Source organism: Lissotriton helveticus, chromosome 2_1, assembly GCF_964261635.1.
Source record: "Lissotriton helveticus chromosome 2_1, aLisHel1.1, whole genome shotgun sequence".
Taxonomy (NCBI): Eukaryota; Metazoa; Chordata; class Amphibia; order Caudata; family Salamandridae; genus Lissotriton; species Lissotriton helveticus.
The window spans coordinates 315,977,770-316,000,107 of record NC_136059.1 but is presented as its reverse complement, the minus strand read 5'-3'; the positions used below and the strand labels follow the sequence as shown (position 1 = coordinate 316,000,107).

General features: G+C 44.4%; 1 protein-coding gene across 2 annotated transcripts in view; it reads left to right on the top strand.

Moving 5' to 3' along the window:
* MTMR12 (myotubularin related protein 12) overlaps positions 1 to 22,338 on the top strand; it is an 813,877-nt gene that overhangs the window by 571,489 nt on the left and 220,050 nt on the right. For both annotated transcript variants that reach the window (XM_078674902.1, XM_078674903.1), the window contains exons 11-12: positions 16,526 to 16,604; positions 18,172 to 18,242. In XM_078674902.1, the coding sequence (XP_078531028.1) occupies positions 16,526 to 16,604; positions 18,172 to 18,242 (150 nt within the window). The remainder of the gene's footprint in view (positions 1 to 16,525; positions 16,605 to 18,171; positions 18,243 to 22,338) is intronic.

The following is a 22,338-nucleotide window of genomic DNA, read 5'->3' as shown; positions in this document are numbered from 1 at the left end:
CAAGCGCCACTTTCAGTTCAAAGTACTGCCGTTCGAGCTCAGATCCGCTCCGCGGATATTCACAAGGGTGTTGGCCCCGGTAGCAGCATTCCTAAGGAAACAATTGCTGGAAGTTTTCCCTTACCTAGACGATTGGGTGATAAAACTCCGTCTTCTCAAACATCGACAAGGGCAGTCGAAAGTTACATCCAACTTTTCAATCACCTGGGTCTGCATCTCAACAAGGAAAAAACAGTCTTTATTCCTTCCAGGAGGGTCAAGTTCCTGGGCTCCATTCTGGATACAAGAAGCTGCAAGGTTTTTCCTTCGGAAGAAAGACAGAAAAAGCTAATCTTCTCTGCCAACCATTTACAAAAGAGACGATCCCTGTCAGTTCATCTATACAACTTTTTCCTAGTATCAATCTCATCTTGCATACCATTAGTTCCGCATTGCAGACTGCGAATGCGCCCCTTGCAAGAACAACTGAACATGCTGGAGCGCCAAGTGGAAGGTTCTTTCGAGGACATGATAAAGGCCACTCCTCTCATGAGAAAAGCAGCAGGCTGGTGGGCTATCAAGGAGAACATCTCGAGAGGTCTCTCTTTCAGAATGGCTCCATCCCCTCTGATTTTAACCACAGACGCCTCTATGGAAGGGAGGGGCGCTGTCTTACAGAACCTCCAAGTGAGCAGTCACTGGGACGCAGAAGAGCGTTTTCTTCATATTAATCTTTTAGATCTCATAGCGATTCGCCTAGCCTTGCAGGCTTTCAGGCCGAAAGTTCAAGACGCAACCATGCTGGTCAGGACGGACAACACAACGGCCATGCATTACATAACCAAGCAGGTCTCATCTGCTCTCGAAAGAAGCCCAGGGAATATGGGAATGGGCAATTCTCCACAATGTCGTTCTTTCAGCGGGACATCTACCAGGCACTCTCAGCACAACAGCAGACACCTTGAGTCATCTGAAAGCTGCCTGTCACGAGTGGGAATTCGATCAAGACATTCTGGAGGAAGTGTTTCAACGCTGGGGAACGCCAACAATAGACCTGTTTGCAACTCCAGAAAATGCCGACTCTATGCAAGCAGGGATCACCATCGAGGGTCGCTGGGGAATGCTCTTTCGATGTCTTGGTTAGGCGCATTTGTTTACGCCTTTCCTCCAAATCCCCTAATCCCACGGCTTCTCAGGAAAATAAAGATGGAACCTTGCAGGATGATCTTAAAAGCACCAGCGTGGCCTCGCCATGTCTGGTTCATGCAACTTCTACTGCTTTCTCAAGTCCATCCATTCACCTATGTCCCATTCCATCTCTATTAACAATGTCCCGGGGGGGGCGGAGCCAGGTCGGCGACCAAGATGTTCGACCTGGGCTCCCGGCTCCGTCGACCTTCTCCCCCTGCTGTGGGTTCCAGTCGTCGAAGCGGCGCTGCCGACACTTTCTTGGATGGCGGAAGGGGACCCGACCCGCTGAGAGTGACTTCAGTGGCTCTCCGAGCTCCGGAGACGGAGATATGCCCCCCCCGGCCGGGGCGGCCTGCGCGACTCCCGTAGCCTGGTCCTCGCGTGCTATTGTTGCTGGACCGAGTGGAATAACAACAGCCGGAGAGACCCAGAGCATGCCGGTCACCCGCCGGGGCGTTCTACCCCGCTCTGGATGCGCCCCTGACTTTCGCTGCTGCGAGTTGTTTCCCACTGCCGAATGGAGGGCCCCCCCCCACCCCCACTTTGATTGCTGCCCTGCGGAATAAGAACATGTGAAGCCGCCCTTTGTCCCCCTGATGTTGCTCGAGTGACTCGCTTACAGATGTCTGTCCCCTATACTCCTGGGGATTGGAGCGGGTTGCTGTGCGCTGGTTTGGCATTGCCTGTGGGCACTGGGGGACAGGGAGGAGACCAGCGGTGGGGGAATGGAGGTGGCTGTTTCATCGTGTGCGATCGGGGAGACGCTCGGACGACACCTAAGATGGCGGCTTGATGTGAGCCCCGGCGGCACTTCTGACATGGACCCCGCTTGGAATCATCATCCCCGGGGAACAGTACCCACCCGTACAGATTGCGACGCACACCTCAACCGGAGCGCGGGGATCGGATGCCCCCCCCCCCCTGTGTACTGGTAACGTACAGAATGGATTGGGTCTCTATGGTGGTCTGACCCTGGCACGCGTGGAAGTAATGGGGAGCCTGATCCCGGCGCTTTTTCATGTGACTTTGGTTTGGCGACTCTTTCTGCGCACTTCTGGTAAGGCCCGAATGGGTGTCTCTGCACGACCCCACCTGTTTTGGACAGTTGGGAAAATGTGCGTGGGATTCTTTGGTCGTTTCGAAGTGACTAGTCGCCATGGTGCCTGGTCCATGGGTTCGAGGGGAGATCGGTGATTCCGTCGAAGATGATGCTGTGGACTCTCAACTGTAGCACCCCCCTTTTTCCGATGGCTGATGTCGTCATGTAACTTAGACGAGTGACTTGCTGACACTTTCTGAATCGGACTTAATTTTGCTGCTCGGGGAATGGTCGTGGGTTGTGGATAGCTCGAGTGTGTTGTTCCTGGTATGGTACGCTGATCACTGCCTTCCCCCGGACAAACCTGTCTTTTGTATTGTTGCCACTCTGATTGTTTGACTTTACATTAGTACTGACTGTGACGCGCCTTGGGTTACGGCTGGGTGGGTCTGGATCCCGAAAATGGTGGTCGTTCTCTTTGTTTTCTGATGGGGGGGGGGCCTTCATGGAGGGTGGGTGACTGGGTGAACTGATGTGGTACTTGCTGTCCTGTCTCGGTTGGTGTCCTGGAAATTTTGTAACGGCGCCGCTATAATTGCAAGCTGAGCACTTGGGGGGGGGTGGGGGGGGGGACCTAGACTGGAGACCCCTCATTATATTCTTTTCCTTTCTATCTTCTCTCTCTTCTATATTTCGGGTTCTTCACGGGGCGACAGGCACACTGCTAAGGGGGAGGCCGTAGCCGTAGGCAGGGGTGCGGGGTGGGGGGATGGGGGAGGGTTATTCTTGTTTTTCACCTTTTTCTGTTTCTAGGGCCTCTTTTTCTCTTGTCTTTCTCGGTTTTCTTTTTTCTGGGAATCGAGTAATGGGTTGCTCTATGTATGTTCTATAGACTCGAATTACAAGGGTGGATGTCTTTCTGGAGCTTACGCTGCGGCGGGCTCATACTGTATTGGTGGGCGAGTTGTTTGCTTATTGTTTATCCTGATTGCTGCGCGTTAGCGCCAACGTCCTACCTACAGCTGTCCTGCTTGTAAATATCCTGTTATGTTAACCATCTGCTTTACTACTGCTCGATTGTGTGACACCAGATCCTTTTCTTTTTATAATTATAAAAGAAACCTCTTTAATCCTGGTATTATCCTGATACACGCAAAGTCCTGTACTGCATTGGGGCGTTTTGGGAGTGCAGAATGTGGAGTTCCTATGGCATGACTGATTGCTTTCTACTTTTCTTACAAAATGGCCGGCCGTGAGGGTTGTAGGCCCACGAATGTATTCGCTTTAAGTATCAATAAAGGTTTTGGAAAAAAGAAAGAAAAAAAAAAAACAATGTCCCAGGGACAGGTAGTACATCCAGATCCTAGTTCTCTCCATTTGAAGGTCCGGCTCCTGAGCACAGAGAGTTCCACAGCTTAGATATCCCTCAGGAATGTAGGGAGATATTAACTCAAGCTCGCGCACCAAGTACAAACAGACCCTATCGTACTAAATGGAAGTGCTTCTTCCTGTGGTGTCATCGTGAACACATCCATCCATTCTCTTCAGCTCCTCATCAAATACTGCCTTACATTCTATCGCTGGGTAAATCAGGCTTTTCCTCATTCTTCCATTAAAGTACATCTGGCAGCTATTTCAAGATTCAGAAGAACAGCTTCTGGTCCTTCTCTCTGGTCTGCTAGAATTATCAAACAGTTCTTGAAAGGTCTTTTCAGGGTTTTTTCCTCCAGTGCGGCCACCACCTCCGGCTTGGAATCTCAATCTGGTCTGGCTCATCTCATGAGACCTTCGTTCGAGCCTATCCACAGGGTAGACTTAAAATTTTTGTCTTGGAAATTAGCTCTGCTTTTAGCCCTCACTTCAGCTAGGAGAGTTGCAAACTCTATCCATTTTAGAACCTTTTCTACAGTTGAAAAAGGACCGAGTGTTTTAAGGACCAATCCAAAATGTAGTCCAAAGTTCCCTTTGGATTTCCATATGAACGAACCAGTGGTCCTAAAGTCATTCTTCCCTCGCAGGAAGGTCTCTACATTCTTTAGATGGCCAGACAAGTCTCAAATTATATCTTGAATGCACAAAGGATTTGAAGAAATCATCTCAAATTTTTGTGGCTTTTAGTGCACCTCAAAAAGGTCTTCCTCTCTCAAAACAAGGAATCACACGGTGGATTTCAAGTGCAATTCATTATTGCCACCAAGCGGCAGGAAAGTTGCTGGAGAGACATGTACGAGCTCATTCCACAAGTTCAGTTTCATCTTCGGCAGCTCTCTTCGATGGAGTCCCTATAAAAGACATTTATAGGGCGGTTACATGGAGCAGGTGCCCATACATTCACAAAGCATTACTGCCTGGACTCTTTCATAAGGAGCGAAGCGGCAGTAGGACAAGCAGTCCTGAGGAATCTTTTCCAATGAGAGGGGAGCTTTCCCTTCTATCCCTCCTTCCTATGATTGCACTTTTTGTATCACATAATGTTTCTGATGTATTGTTACAAGGTATATGATTGTCATATGATGAAAGTTATGCAGAGATATTGTAATACTCATGTAGCAAAATGTCCACTGGTGACTTACTGCTAGCTACTCTGATACAAAGCATGGGAATCTATGAAAGTTCCAATACTGGGGCAAGAAAACAAGTTACTTACCTGTAACTTTGGTTCCCCAGTATTGGTAACTTTCATAGATTCCCATGCGCCCACCCTCCTCCCCTGGAAAAGCTCAGCCTTCAGCAAAAGTGGTTACTGATACACAACGGCTGCGAAAATCTGAGGCTCTCTCATGAGGGTTCTATGGGGTGAGGCTAATCTGATTGGTTCTTGCAAAATGTTGGTCTCTTTTACAAAAAGAGGTAGATATGCTACAAAATGAGATGAGGTATAGGCCTTTCTTTCTCTTTTGTACATACTGCTATGGTATTTTCTATTTACCGAGGCTCCCAGGCTGACGACTGGGAATGATACAAAGCATGGGAATCTATGAAAGTTACCAATACTGGGGAACCAAAGTTACAGGTAAGTAACTTGTTTTCTTCTTTCAAATGGAGAAGAAATCAAATCTTGATTTCTTGATTTCTAGAGAAAACAACTCGAACAGTGTAATGCTTACGCTGAGACAAGTAAATTCTAATCCCCACACCAACAAAAGCTGCCAGACTACAGTTATTTTCAATCAGTGAAGCTTTGTATTCTTTTATGATGAGTGACTATTTGTGCCATGGCTTTGGCAGCTGCCTTATCTTTCTTGACCTGTGCATCTCAAAGAAGGTAGCAAATCACTCATGTTATCAGATCTCAAGAGTCCAAGACGGCACAATGTTTTCCTTGGGTCTCGGCTATTATCCTTTCTTTGTAAGCTAAATGGACAGAGAGCTTTGCTTTATCACATCATTACTATTTAATCGCACTATGCGAAAGTTCAGAACGCTCACCTGGGCTCAGGTGCTGACAACCCTCCAAAGTGATGACTGTGCTCTTGTTCCCGGCAGGTCTGCTGTGTCTATGTTGGGCAGTGGGTCGGTTACAGAGATGTCAAGGATCATGAGCAGTTCAGAAGAAAACATTATCACTCTCAGGAGAACAGTAATTATTATTAGAGTGCAGAACTAGGTAGTGCATGGTCTGTAATCAGGATAAGACCCCAAATCTATTTACAAAGTCTCTTGAAGTGGTTACCTGGGGCAAGTGGAAAAGCACAATGATTGTTAATGTGCTGAAGTTTAGGCAATATTCTAAGGCCCTCATTACGAGTGGCTTGAGAAAAGGGCCATTAATTTACCATCACTGTAGTTACCTATACCGTGAGTACGGAGTACTGGGAAGTCAATAAATTTGGGGCGGATTTCCCTGGCAATTCCTCATTAAGGCCTAGACTTTGACTACTTTCGGTAGCTGAAAACTCAAGGTGAAAGTAAAAGTGTCCTAATTCTGATAGGGTAGGTTATTGTTTGCGACCAGCTTCATTGGAATTAAATAGACGCTGAGGTTTTTTTTTGTAATTGGAAACTCAATGCAAATATGTCCTTTCTCTGGGCCCAGGGACTTACATAGGCTATTTGAAGTCCTCACCACAGCACGTGCTGAATATTGTGCTAGAACTCACCATCTTAGAGTGGCAGTTCGATACACAGTGTTGTAGCTGGTTTCTCTAGGCATTCTTTATCATTGGGTACCGTCTTAGGAAAAGAAAAATAAGAGCCCGTGGCAAGAGGACTTAATGTTTTCTCTCTATGGGCCTGATTAACGCAGGCATTTCTCTTGCATCTGTCTGTATTCCCTCTGCTTGTCTCCTCTTGTGCTGCTACATTACACGTTACATTGTTGAATCCACAACATCCTTTCCCATGTTTGGGGGCACCTGCTTTTGTGCAGATGACAAGGTAGGTGATGATTGTAGCCTCTTACTTTGTTTGGTTGTATGTCTTTGAAGTCCCACTTAGTAGTGCATGGCTTCTATTGGAGTGGGAATTGTTTATGCCCTAGTGTGCCTTACTACTGCCCAGCCTGGAGCCCTGGATAGCTGGAGCTTGGGTTTACAAGTCCTGTTCAAGTGGAAATTCAAACAAGAAATTGTACACAACATTTTTCCAGGCCATTAGAATTTACACACAGCCAAAGGCTAATTTACGGTCCACCAGTTCTCCTCTTGGGTCCACAGTCCTTGGATCCCTATGATGCGGATTCATTGTCAAATAAGTGGAAAGATACACGTTTGCAGCATGTACTGCTGTAGATGACATGCTGTACACACTCCAACCATCTAATGTTGGGCTTCAATGCAGCACATTGTTTTTCTCCTAAGAAGGAGTTTTAGTTTTGGGGTAAAGTGTGCTGGCTCTCCTGACACTCCCACTGCATTAGGACCCAGGTTACACGTTAGAATGTTTTTTCGCCATTGTGTTAAGCCACGTTTTACCCTCCGCAACCACTGAGCACCAATACTCTCAGCTGGAAAACTGAAGCACCTTCATCTACGAGCTAGTGGGCATTCAATAGCAAACATCTGAAATTTACCCAATATATTGTACTCGTCGAAGCCAGAACACTTGATTAACCTGGGGCCACGTTGTAGAAGAATGACTTGTGTAGGGGTAGGCTATATAAAACACACAATTGGAAGTTGGCATTAAGAGGATAGATGCAAGGCACATTGTTCCACAATGCACTGCAAGTCCATACCTAGTCTCCATTTGTCAAGGAGTTTAAATGACTTGCTTCTGAATGGCGGCTCCTTCTGGGAGCCCTGATCACCCACAGGAGACTAGTGCAATCTATTTTTCTTCCCATCACTATGGCTCTCAAGATGAGCTGCCTGGACTAGGAAAACACCTTTAGTTTTGGGTAGCAGACACAGAGAACTGGGCACAACACCCTTGGCTTCAATAAGAATTAGTTCTAGTGAAGAAAATCGTTCTGCCATGTAGTGATCTCCAAAGGAGCGTTAGCTCCACGGCAAGGAATGGCACAGAGAGCACCATGCCTTTGCTGATGATCCACCTCCAAAAAAGCCTCACCAGTACCACTTGTCTTTCAGTGTTGAAACCAATGTTAAAGTGCATACCAGAGAACTTTAAAGACCCTCTAAAATCTCAGTAATCCCAAAGTGGAGAAGAAATTCAAGCCTGCACCACAGGATCTTGTATTTACACAAGGCCACATACCCCCGGACTCATTCGTAGCCCACACAAAAATATAAAGAGCCCTCATGCATGGTACTGGCACCAGATAAAGAGAGTAGGCACAGCAGGAAAGCATGGAACACTGGATGCTTCACCACAGTGCTATTTTGAAAACTCAATGGCTCTCCTGTCCAGGTATGACAAGGATCATTGAGAAGAGGTGTAGAAACCTCCTCAACAGCCTCAAGAAATTAATTAAGAAGATTGTGATAAGGGGAAAATAATTTACTCCAGTATTGGAACTTTCATAGATTCCCATGCTTGTACCATTTACCGTTGTCGCAATGGGAGTCCCGGTATACATAAAATAACAATAGAAACATTACCAAAACAGAACCTAGGCCTAGGCCCATTCTTGTTTTGCAACCTATCCTCTTTTTGTAAAAGAGATCAACAAAAATGAACAACCTGTCAGATCAGCCTCACCCCTTAGAACCCTCCTGAGAGATGCTCAGAACCTCAGAGTTTCTACCGCACGTTGTGCAAGGGAGTCTCCACTGAGTTCTGCTCAGTTTTTTCCTGTCAACTTTAATACTACAGTTTTTTCAAGCAGATTTTCTTCAACAACTACTTCAGGATGTCTGATAAGGAGAAGAAGGTCCTCTTTAAAGCCTGTGCTACTTGTGCTAAGAAAAGGTTATATGTGGAGGACAAGCACACAGATTGTATTTACTGTCTGTACCCAGACCATAAGGCAGCAGACTGTGAAATATGATGCACTTTTTCTACGAAGACTCTGCGAGACCGTGAGGGCGTCTTTTGACCTGGCTCCAGAACCTAAAATCAAAAGAAGCAACCATTCTCCTGTGACAGTGATGTGGCATCCTCTGCTACATCTTCCAGGATGTCTGTGAAAAGGGGTAGAGCTTCTCCTTCACCTTCTGAACGTCCTGGCAAGGCCTTAAAAAAGACCTCTCATAGGTCTGAAGAGCGTAATCCTGTCGAATCTCCTCACCGAGGTGTAAAGGAGAGGGAAGGACTGTCAAAAGGAGTAATATCTGAGAGGAAATCCAGTTCTGTTCCTCCAGCGGCTCCAAAGACTTTCAAAAAGCCCTCCTCACTATCTTCTGAGATAAAATCCGTGAAGAAAGTTCGCTTGTCGACTACAATGTCAAGGACTCTGTCGACAAAATCATCAAAGGTACAGTCTTCTCCTTCATCTCTGGCTCCGTCGACAGTGATTTCATCGTCTCTGGGGCTGACACTTATGAGTTTCACGTCAACGATTTCGACGCCGGTGGTGGCTGTGTCATCGTCTATGATGTCAACGAGGATGTCGACGACGAGGGTGACAGCTACCACATCGACGACGGCTGGGGTAACGACGGTCTCTGCGACGGTTGCATCGACGACATCCATTTCTTCGTCGTCGACACTTTCATTGTCTTCGACGATCCCGTCGGAAAAAATTTCCATATCTCTCAGAAAGCGCCAAATTACGCCTGTGATGACTTCCCCCCCCCCCCCCCCCCCCCAGGAGGGTGACTCCTTTACCTCCCGCACTCCTCCTCGAACAAGAGGGATCTGAAGAGGATGATGGACCGTTTGCCTATGGACACAGATTCTGAGGGGGAATACATGGAGTACGAGCAATATGATCCTGACTCACAGTATCAAGAGGACTACCAGCAGGAGATGGTCTCTATCCCTTCCTCCTTACTAACCGACTTGCAAGCTATGCTTTTGGACTATAGGAGGAGATTTGCAACACAGCCTCCAGTTCCAGTTGAGGATGCACCACCTGTTGGGCCTCCCGTTCAGGATAACACCTCTGATAACGACCAGGGCACCGTCACGATTCCAGATACCGAGTGGGATGACTTTGTCATTCATGATCCGGCTTCTCCTGCACCAGCACCTGTTGATTTTCCCCACCCTGCAGACATAGGGGGTTTCCATAATTTGATGGAAAGAGCTGCTAAAAGATTTGAACTGCCCATGCCCAGGGTGCAGTCTGAATGCTTTCTTTACGACTTTAAGGAGGAAGTCGGTCCGAGCAATACGTATTGTTGGTCATGTCTGGGATGAAGGGTTAAAAGTGATGCAAAATCCAGCCGCGGTCATTCCAGTACTACCTCGCCTGGAGAAAAAGTAGAAGGCTCCAGATAATAGCCCAGCCTGTTTGATCAGCCAACCTAAACTGGCCTCGGTCATCTCACAAGCTGCCCAGAGGAAGTCCAGGATTCCTTCTGCTCCCCTCACGACTCCTCCGGATAAAGAGGGCAGGCATCTTGATAATGCAGGCAATTGATTTTCACCTTTCTCCCTATCTGGACCAGTTGCCGGAAGATGGGAAGAAGGAAGCTAAAAAGATTCTTCAAGAGGGCGAGATAACATCTGCGGAAGTCATTGACTATGCAATGTACATTACAACGACTGCTTTCCGCTCCCTGGCTGGCGCGGCTGTCCGTCGGCAAGGCTGGCTGCGGGCTACATGGTTCCTTCCTGATGGGGAAGCGCTCTTTGGGAAGCATGTGGATGATGCGCTCCAGGATATTAAAAAGGACACGGTAACCCAAAATCCTTAGGGACTCTGTAGTACCGCAAGGTTCCCTTCCGAGGGGCGAGAGGTTGAGGTAACACCACATTCAGAGGAGGATACCAACAGCAGCGATATTCCAAAAATGTGCTGATAACTGCTAGCTACTCTGATACAAGCATGGTAATCTATGAAAGTTCCAATACTCGATTAAGAACACAATTTACTTACCTGTAACGTTGGTTCTCCAGTATTGGAAACTTTCATAGATTCCCATGCGACACACCCTCCTCCCCTGGGAAAGCTCAGCCTCTTCCATCTTCAGTGGGTGGTTACACAACGGCTGCGAAAATCTGAGGTTATGAGCTTCCCTCACGAGGATTCATAGGGGTGAGGTTTATCTGAATGGTTGTTCATTTTTTTGGTCTCTGATACAAAAAGAGGTGGACAGGTTGCAAAACAAGAATGGGCCTAGGCCTAGGTTCTGTTTGGTAATGGTTTCTATTGCTATTTTATTTATACCTGATACTCCCATTCCGACGACTGGGATTGATACAAGCATGGGAATCTATGAAAGTTTCCAATACTGAGAACCAAAGATACAGGTAAGTAACTTGTTTTCTTCTACTGCCATTGCATACCCATTTTGCATCATCAGTAGTGCAAGCAAGGTTTTTGTAAACCTCCGGCACCAACCATCAGCAAAAGAGGCATCTAACTCCAGTAGCCCTTTGAGGAAGGTCAGTAACAGTTTAAACAAGTACAATATCTAGAAATTGTCTTTAGAGTTAATGGCCATGCCAAGGGAAGAGGTGCAATAGGTAGAGGCGCCTCTACCTCCAAACAGTGACTTCATAGTGCTACCTCCCCAATAATCCAACACCTTTCGGGGGACGTCTGAGATTATACCTTCCTCAGTAGCAAGAGTGGACCTATCAGTAGTGAGTATGTTCCTTTTTAACCCACGGTTATTCCTTAAAATTTCACACACCACCATCTCCCAACATTGCATCCCAACCCACATGACCTCATCAAGCAGTATCACAAACTCTTGCTGAAGGAGGCACACGCTCTCTTACTTAAAATATTGATTGAATTAGTTCCAAAAAGTCAAATGGGGATAAAAGGTGTATTCCCTTTACTTTCATATGCCCAAGAAAGACGAGACATTTCAGAATATACTGGAGATGATTCAAGCTCTCAACTGCTAAATTGTGCCAAATCACTTCAGAATGATAACTCTGCAGGATTTCATTCCACTGCTCCAAGTGGGGGACTAAATGGCGACCCTCGACTTCAAGGATTCCTAACTCCATATATCTATCCATCCTTATTCCTTCAAGGATCTCAGGTTCATGTAAGTAGAGCTCATTATCAAAGTACTACCCTTTGGAGTTAGAACATCTCCTAGAGTATTCACTAAAATCTCGATGCAGGGTTGCCGTATTTATGCTGCAGTCACATTCATGCGCTTCCATAGCCAGATGATTGGCTGATAAATTGAGCAGCCATGACTAGCTCACACATGACAATCCATTCACCTTCAGAATTAGGGTTTTACCTTAATGTACAAAAAAAACACCTTTGTCCTTCGCAAAGTCAATGGTCTCGAGAAGCCACACTGAGTGCAGTAACAGGCAAAACATACCCAAGCAACAAAAATCTGATATTTCACCTGCTGCTTCCCCTTTATCAGACATTGCCTCAACTTACAGTTAAGGTGATCATAAAACTGATAGGTAGCACTTGGATCCTTTTCAAGAGTGTCGTACAAGACTCTGGGCCCAAATGACTTGAAAATGTGAAGATCTGGTTTTGAAGGAGCCTAGTCTTAAGCACAGAACTAAGTACTGGTCAGGCTACAAGTGAGGATCACCCTCATTGGTTGTGGAGTACACAATGCAGGTGTTCAGTACAGGAGCAGCTTCTGCACATTAATGTGCAGCTAATAGCAGTGTATCTAGCACTTTGGGTCTTTCAGAAGCAAATCCGCTGTAAGGTGGTGCGCTTTCCCACAGACAACATGACATCCATGTATTCCATTCAAAAGAAGGGTGGCACCCACTCACCGCATTTGTCGTGTCTGCGCAAACAAGTTTGACATTGGTCCATTCACCACCAAGTACATTTGTTGAAAGAATGCCTTTATGAAGTGGACAATGACTTTGCAGACCTTCTCAGCCAAACCAATCAGCAGAGCCACAAGTGGAAAATCAACACTTCACAGTTACTTCCAACGTTAGAGCATACAGTTGTTCTGTTCACTACATATGCAAAATGACCAAACTTCATGTCGATGTACTCTTGACCGCAGTCCTTGGCCGGAGCTCTACGAATCAGGCAAAGTTGCATATGCTTTTCCAAACTCTACCTGTGGTTCCTAGGGTCATCAGGAAAATGTTTTCGATTACAGTGTGATTAATCTTCCTTGGATGTCCTACCTGGGCTCAACAGTCATGGTTGTCCAGGCTTCTGAAAATGTCAGTCCACCCTCACTGCTTCCAGAACTGTTTACACAACATCAAGGTCAGTTAATACATCCCAGGACCAGGGAGTGTAGTCTTTCGATTTTGCACCTGAGGTCTTGGAATTGGAGTACCTACCTACCTACATAAAACATCCTAAGGCATGTATGGAAATACTTAAAGAAGATAGTTAACCAACCACTAGGGTGTGTTATGCAGCTAAATGGAAATGTTTCATCCGTCACTGTCATAATTAAAACGTAGAGCCCTTACCTGTTAATGTACAAACCATGAATGAATAAGTGAATGAGGTGATTTGCAGAGTGCTAATATCTGCCCTAGGGAGTGTCCGAGTGCTAGCCAATAAACAAGAAAAGATTCCTGTACCATAGTTATTAAGGTGAGGCGCATAAACAAGTCTTCAATAGTTTCCGAAACTGATTCTCCTTTTTGATGGAACAAAGGGCAAGGAGAGCTTGTTCCAGGCTTTCGCTTCTACAAAAGAAAAATGTCTTCCTCCCCTCCTTTTCAACTTGAATGTAGCAATGTTAAATAACAGGGTCTTGCCTGGTCTAAGTAGTTTGCTTGGAGTGTAAGGCTGGAGCCTCTAAGAGGTATTTTGGGCCAATGCCATAGTAAGCTCTGTGGACCAACACTAGTGTTTCAACTTTAGGAAGATCTAAGTACAGACTATTGACATAGCCTAATCTGGACATAATTAATTATTTGCACCACTGTTTTGTTCGCCTGTCGTAGAAATAAGTCCAACATTTTTTTTATGATCTTAAAATTGAGAAACACATACCTGTTACAGCAAGAACTTGGAGATGAAAGGAGAGCTCATTGTCAAATTTAATTCCAAGGTTTCTTGCAATTACTGCTCTGGGAGGATGGGTTTGCCAATCCTTCAGGCCACCAGTCCCTGATAGAAAAACTATGACTAGGTCCAAAAACAAGGATTACAGCCTTATCAAAGTTGTATTTTAGCAGGCTATGATGCATCCATTGAATTACCTTTGACACATTTTGAAAGAATTTACTGGAGTAGTCACAGATCGGTCCATCGAAAGAATAAGCTGTGTGTCATCAGCATAAAACACTATGTAAGTTCCTAAAGATTCTATTATTGTCACCGGGTTGACTATGTAGACATTAGATAAGGTTGGACTCCTTGTTGATCCCTCCGGAGTTCCATATTATTTCTTGATGAGGAACTGGCTATAGTTACTTTTTGTTACATATTTGAGAAGAAGGATTGAAGTCATTTAAGAGTCAAGTCACAGATGCTCATTTCTGATAGACGTGGTGGAAGTAATGAGTGAGATATGGTGTCGAAGGCCACTGACAAATCAAGAAGAACAAGGGCAGCCTTCTCACTTTAGGTAAAAGTAATTTTGATGTGGTAGCAGACTTCAAGCAGTACTATTATGTGACCTAAATCCTGATTGAGATGGATGCAGAACATCTACATGGTCACTTAGTCCGGTAATTGATTGTTAACCAATTTTCAAGGCTCTTGGAGAGAGTTAGGAGCAGGGAAATCGGACGTTAATTTGCTAGAATATCTGGACTAGCTGATGTTTTTTCAAAAGAGGTGTTGTGCATGCTTGTTTATAGAGTACTGACGCAAAGGCTGATTCTAAGGAGGTATTAAAAATGGCAATCACCACAGAATTAATAACTTCATTAGCTTGTCCTACCACTTTTGAAGGGCAAGGATCCATTTGTGATCCCAATATACAGCTACTGATGGCTAGTTTGGATTGTTGCAGACTTCTTGGTTTAAACATTGTGCATTGTGGAGTTGGATTTGGGGTAGGTATTTGATGGTGGTGTCCAAAAGGAGCTGTGGAAAATGTAGGATCAAATTCAAATTACATTTTAAAAAGTTTCTAAAAAGTCAGAATGATCATAACATAACTGTGCTCAGGGTAATACTATTGTATTGTATTTGTTACATTTGCAAAAGACGGACCTTGCCTATTCATCAATACATATAAACTTAGCGAAAAGCTCAAAACAGGTAATATCCCCTACACTATTGCCAATTCCTTCATGGGATCCTAACATTGTCTTTATTTGACTTATGGGGCCTCCTTTTGAGCACCTTCATTTGTTCCAGTTTAAGTTCCGTTAATAGACGATGGTTTTCCTTGTAGCAAGCACCTTCCTCCCTACATAGTGTAAAAGAGCTATATGCATTGTTAAGCGAAGAACTTTTTAAACAAGTCCATAAAGACAAAGTTGTGCTTAGGAAACACCCTTCCTTCTTAATAAAAGTAGTGTCACTTTTTCATGCCAACTGGTCTGTTGTACTACATTTCTTCATTCCAAAGCCACCACCACTTTCACGTGTTACTCTGCACGTTAGAAGAGCCATTATGGATTACATCGATTTTAATAAGTCTATGTGGAAAACAAAGTAACTTTTTTTGTGTTTGCCTAACCATAAATCATCACCATGTCAAAGTCAAGCCCCGCTAGGTGGATTGTATGATGCATTCAGATTTGGTACTCTCAATCAATCAATCGGGGGTTTGTAAAGCACGCTTCTCACCTGTGAGGGACTCAAGGCTCTGAACCCGAATGTACATTGTCAACCACTGCTAGAGCACATTTTATTTTTCTAAAAGTGCCACAATGGCTTTTCTGGGTATTATTCCGCTGGCAGATATCTGTAGAAGTGCTGCTTGGTGATCCATCAGCACGTTTACTAAACACTACGTTGTGGACATCCATGCACTACAAGAAGTGCAACTAAGACAAACAGTACTTAAAACATTGTTCCAGACATCTCCTGCTAATGCTTGTAAGCCACCGCAATATGGGAACAAGTACTGCTTTTAAGTCTATGCACAGCATGTGAACTGCAGTGGCACATATTTCAATCGGAAAATGTTACCTACCTATAAAAATTGGTTTCAGCTTGCAGCCCTGTAGGTTCACAATTACCTTTGCCACTTCACCTGATTGTCTCAACATTAGATGTTCATATACCAGTTTTGTAGACATCATAATGCTTCACATTCCAAAACCAACGACTACCCCAGGAGAGGGACAAATGGGTTAAGGTGGAGTCGGTGTTGCAGTTCATTGTGGGTTTTAGGAAAGGTAGCACGGTTCACGTCAAAACAAACATTTCGTATTCACAGAAGAAAATTGCATCATTCGAGCCAAGCACTAGATGGCAGGACTTTTCTCAGCATGTAACTCTACAGCACTACAAGCCGCAAATCAATTGTTACTGGTAAGTAACATTTTCTAATTGCATATAACTCAATAACTTTCAAAAAGCCTACAACATTTCAAAATTAGTCTTGAATGCTCAGTGTTGATGGTAGTCCTAATAGGGCAGTTTGTCAATTATTTTATTTAATTCTAAACAAAATATCTTTTTTATGCCTTTGGTTGGAAATATTATAGTGACCGTTCTGTATCGTGCTGATGAGTGAGTACTACCTTTCACATAGATTGTAAAATCGAAAATATAAATATAATTGGATTGTCTCTGTGACCAGATTCTCATTGTAAAACATTCAGTAATACCCTCTAAATTGTTTTACCTTACTTTTATAGATTTATGACATTAAAGAACCACAGACCTCGGGGATATTTTCAAAGTCTTTTGCAAGTAATTATTGAATGTGATTTAAAAAAACTAGTATTAAATATTCGCTTTATTAATTTACTCAACAGATAATCGCACAGAATATTGGGACTCCGATGTGAAATGGTTTTCTGCTCTCGAGAGCTGCAACTGGCTAGAAATAATTAGGTTTGTTTAAGACTGATTTGATGCATTCATATTTTAAGTACGTATATTGGCTGTCAAGGAATGTGGATAGACCTGTTTTGAACTGTTTGACTCTTAGATAACACCTACTTTATTTCTAAAGGTGCAGCAGTATGCTGATTTGCCCACAAACTGGCACCTATCATCATTGCCATAGCTTAACGCAACAATGTCCCAGTACTGCATCATGTCTGCCCCCACACAAAGGACTCTTTTAGCAACATTCGTGACTGAACCCATGTGGCCAATTGTTTACTTGAAAGAGCTCAAACTTAGCAGTAGTTCAGTTGATGACATGTCTGCTGCCTACACCATTTGCCTACGCATTTTCACTATCGCTGTTTTCAAGTTCAAAGAAGTTTTTTTATGAAGTGGTTTACTGCATTAGAAATCCTTTTGTGTAAATTCAGCAGGACACCCTAATCCGACAAAACAGCTGCCTCATCGTATTTGTATCTTGATTGGCAAGGGTCCTCCTAAGTGGGCACTTGGGGCCTGATGGTTAATTTGCACACAAGTCTTATAGTACTAATAAAAGGGAAAAATTATGACCGCACAAAGAAAGCTGCACTTGGTGCCCATAGAGAAGTATCCCCTCCAGCACCAATGCACTAAGGGCAGGTAATATGGCTTGAACCTGTAAACAATCCGGTTCCATTCTGGAACTCTTTCCTTGAGAATAGAATCCCACATATCTTCTCTTCTGCTGTTAGCTGAGAAACGGTGCCCAACAAGCTCACCGCCTCAATATATTCTATTTATTGTGACGTTGGTGTAAACTCTGCCCTACTCCTTAAAATCTGTTGCTACAGTATCACAGTAGATTATACCTAAATGGATTTATTTTACAAACGTACTTTCAAAATATTTTGGTATAGGGTATTTGAAGAAAACCTGTTGGTGTATGAGCTTCTGAACAGAGCCTGCAGTCTTGGGTATTCCCACTTGCATCAATGCAGGGATCCAAGTTTGGCTCAAGTTATCTGTATTTATGTACAGCCCCTGGGAACAATCTTTGACATCTGATTAGATGGATAGGTTCCCTTTTATGCCTCATTTTACCAAGATGTTACACTCTGTAACATGTCAAATGGTTGCTACAGAAGTCTCTCCAGGGCTTACATTATAAAAAATAAATTCAATAAAGGCTGCTACCATACCAACATGCGGCTTTGCCTCAGTATAGGAGGTTGTTTTTCAGCCCTGTGTTCTCCCTTTCTTCAGTGTTGCCATATTTTTCTCTTCCTCCCCCCTTTCCTACCTTTCTCTCCCGTGCTTTGGGTCAGGCACACATTATGTTAACTAATGCTACCTGCATCTAAGTAACCAATAACGTTTCATGCAGAGTTAAGATGGTAACAACCAAGTATCTCTGGGCCCTTTCGCGCAAACTCAAATGATGCTGCTTGCTGTTATTAAAGCTAGAAAAACCAGTACAGTAGCTTAAGAACCAGCCTACCACCCAGTTACAAATTATAAAATAATGCTTAAAGTGTATTAAAGTCTAATAAAAGGTCCTCCTTCTTATGCTGTGTTTATTATACCACAGGCAGTGCCTGAAGAAGGCAATCGAGGTTTCTCAATACCTGGAAGTAGAAAACACAAATGTGGTCCTTAAAGGTAAGTGATAAGTAATACAATAACTATAGATAAAAACATAAATGTCAGCCTTCTTGTCATTAGCAAGCAATGAAAACTACAATACATGAATTTTATTGTACCACATTACAGTTGTAGTTCATCACAAATAAAACTGCCTTGTTATATTGCTTAGTCAAGATTATTTATTAGATGTTGTGTTCATACTGTGGTAACAGTAATTGCTTTGTAGCTCACGTGTATGTTTTTCATGAATGCCATCTGATTTTTTTCAGTCCGATCCAGAAGCATTTATTGGTGCATGGGGTGTAAGTGGAGATATTGCGAAGCTCCAAAATAAGAACCAGTAATTTAGAATTCAGATATCCCACTATTTTGGGCTGGATACTCGTTATCAGTACTTGAATGTCTGTCATTTTTAGACTCTTGCTGCAGGGGGGTCTGTTTTTATAACTTAGAAATCAATTTTGCACTATGAACCTATTCTAGATTAATGTGCTGTCCATTATTGTGCCATATTGTGATTGAGTCTGGATTTTTTTCATCCAATAAAATGAGTTTAAACCTTTACAGCATCAACTGGAAGAATATTTCATACACTAATCTTTATGAGCGCAGGCATGTTTTACATTGAAGAAACATAATATTTTAGACCACACAACACATTTTTGTTGCGCATTCTCCTCAATTAAGGGCTATGGTATTAACCAATGAAACAATCGCAATAGTAATTGGGGGTGCAATCTAAATATGTTTCTTCTTAGCACGAAGGAATTTAACAAGGAGATCTAGAGGACAGTACTCAAAGAAAAAGTACTTCTTTAGCATACATTGGAAATTAATTACTAAATGACATGCTGCAGCTACAGTCACAAAACATGGTTGTGTAGCTGTTCAAGCAAGGAAAGATCCACAAGTGGGTGAGATAGCTTTGAAATGTTTGCCCGCTTCTACTATATTTTCACATCTCTACCATGCTACTGATTAGTTGATACACAATATATGAATCTAGAATTGGTTCATGTGACAACAGAAACTAGTTACTTAACTTTTGCTATAGTTTTGCAGCCTGAAACTTTTAGATTCCCATGGACCTTCCTGACTTTCCGGTAATGGTGAGCCATGTATTAAAAAAAGGAATCTGTTCATAAAAATTAAACGATTAAACATATATTGGGTACATTTTCGGTTTATTGTTAGTACCCCACTGTGGGTTGGGGAAACAGGTTATTGGCTCCATCTATGGTTTGACACCCAAAAGTTAAAGTTTATGTTCGAGGCATATGAGCTGCAGATTGCACACTGCGCATAGATCGCCACCTAATGTTGGGCCCATATGTTTGCAGTTTGTTTTTGTCCTCAAAAGTTCTTTGGAAGTCACGAGATGGGTGACTCCTCCTCTGGACCATACTGCGCATGGACATCGGCTCCATCCTCAGATTGTGTTTTTTCCGCCATCGGGCTCGGATGTGTTTCCTGCGCTCCGGTTTGGAACCGAATTTCCTTAGGCGCGCAATCCTCACCCAGTTCGACGGTATTGTTCCGATCGCGCTCCACATCGACGCGATTCTTCACCACTTCGAAGTCTTCGATTCCGGTCGTCGACGAGGGCCTTCATGCCTACTTAGGCCTTACTCTCAGACTCATGGAAAGGACGCCACTCAAGAAGTGTCCTCAATGTGGGTCGAAGTTTCCCCACACTGATCTACATGAGGTTTGTAACCTCTGCCTCTCACTGGAGCACGAGGCCAAAGACTGTTCCGCCTGTGCCTCTTTCCGCTCCAAAAATACGATTCGGGACCGACGAGCTTGAAGAACAATGGCTCGCTCGTCAGCGTCGATTCCCGACGACATCTTTGCAGAGGGCGTCGACGTACCAGAACACCAGCAGGCCGAAGAAAGTGCCAGCTCCTCTGTGCCGAAGACTCAGACGTCGAGGACAGCACTCCAGCTCAACGGGTCGTAAGTAAGACCGTTGACCCCAACCCTTCCTCGACACCCTCAAAAAAGGTTTCGGTCACACCCTCACCTTCGGGCCCAGGTGCACACTGAGAGACTGCTTCCCACGCCCTGCCTTCGCGCTCGGCAAAGAAGCCTATTAAGCCTGGAGGCGGCTCGGGCCAGCCTATTCCCGGTGCCGATCCCATACTGACACCGAAAAAGAAGCCATCTTCCTCAACCATGCTGACCACTGCCCCAACACCTAAGCACTGGGGCCGAAGATGGCACCGGCTCATCGATGCCGAAACCGCACTCGGAGCAGAGTAAAAAACCACCTAAAGGTCCCGACTCTCACGATTCGGAGCCGAAAAAACACCCGGAACCGAAAAAACACGTTCCGGTAAAAGACATTTCAAAAGGTCATACTTCTAAGCCAAAAGACTCTAGACCAACTACTGAGTCGGTGCCGAAGAAACCTTCGGATCCGAAAACTTCGACGCCGAAGGATCTGCCAGACACAGAAGAGCTTTTTACACTGTTCCTCCTCCTACACCTCCTCCACCACATCATTCGCCTACACCATCCACTAACCCAGACAATGATGTAGATGCACACTCTGATGACACAGGTGGGGGTGCACATGACCCAGCAGGGACCAATAGTCCCCCTGAGTCACCTAACCCATGGGCTGATTATAACACCCCTGATGTGCCTTACGTCCCACAAGACGATGTATATCCTTCCAGGCCTTCCCCACCAGAGGACACTATAGGTTTAACCTACTAGTCCAAAGAGCTGCCCAGTACCATGGGGTTGATTTATACACTGATACTGTGGAGGATACTGTGGACTAAGCTCCACTGCCATTTTGCCAATGCTTAAAGGGGTCATTAAGCACGCAACAGAGGTATTTAAAGATCCCGTCAGTGCTCGGGTCCTCAACCCTCGAATTGAGAAAAAATACAAAGCTACCCCTACAGACCCAGTTTACATTCGAGGTCCAGCACCGTTAGATTCTTTAGTAGTATCCAATGCACGTAAACGTGCTAATTCACAGACATCAGGTGAGGCCTCCCCACCAGATAAGGAATCTAAACTCCTTGACGCCTCTGGTAAGCGCACGGCGTCACAGGCAGCTAATGTATGGCGCATTGCCAATACTCAAGCGTTGTTGGCAAGATACGACAGGGCACATTATGATGAACTAGAGTCCATAATGCAGCATCTGCCAGACAAGTATAAAAATAGGGCCAATGAACTCATACAGGAAGGTTAAAATATTACTAATACTTCAATTCGTTGTGCCCTAGATGCTGCAGACACTGCCTCAAGGGCAATTAATACCAGTACTCTTTTGCGTAGATATGCATGGCTACGTATTTCAGGTTTTAAACCTGTGGTACAAAATTCCATCCTAAATCAGCCATTTGATAAAAACCATTAATTTGGCCCTAATGTCTGTGTCTTTAGAAAAAATAAAAAAAGACACCAACATAGCAAAATCTATGGGAGCCTTGCAACTGCAAGCTCCAGGACATTCTTTTCGTCGCTCATCATATAGAGGTAAGGCCCCTAGCCAATCCACATTTACCAAAGGCTACCAGAGAGGGGGTTACAGGGGTAACCACAACAAAGGCAGAGGCAAAACCAACAGCTTGCGCTCTGCCTCCACCCCTACCCAATGACTTTCCTCCGCTACCCCCCAACATTCCACTCCTGTGGGGGAAGACTACAACAATTCCTTCCTGCCTGGATCAACATCACATCAGACAGGTGGGTGCGACACATTATTCAGTCAGGTTATTGTCTAGAACTAACATCTACCCCCCCAAAACATACCACCCAAACAGCGCCCAATGTCACAAGAACATCTATCACTGCTAAAGCAAGAAGTAATATCTTTGCTAGAAAAGGGTGCAATAGAACCAGTTCTTCTGCACCAACAAAACAAGGGGGTTTACTCCCTATACTTTCTTATCCCGAAGAAGGACGGCTCTCTAAGGCCTATTCTGGACCTCAGACCGCTAAACATATACATCCAGTCAGACCATTTTCACATGGTCACACTCCAACAAGTCCTTCCTCTCCTATTACAAAATGACTTCCTTACTATTCTAGATCTCAAGGACGCATACTTCCCATTCCCAAAGCTCACAGGAAGTATCTCAGATTTGTA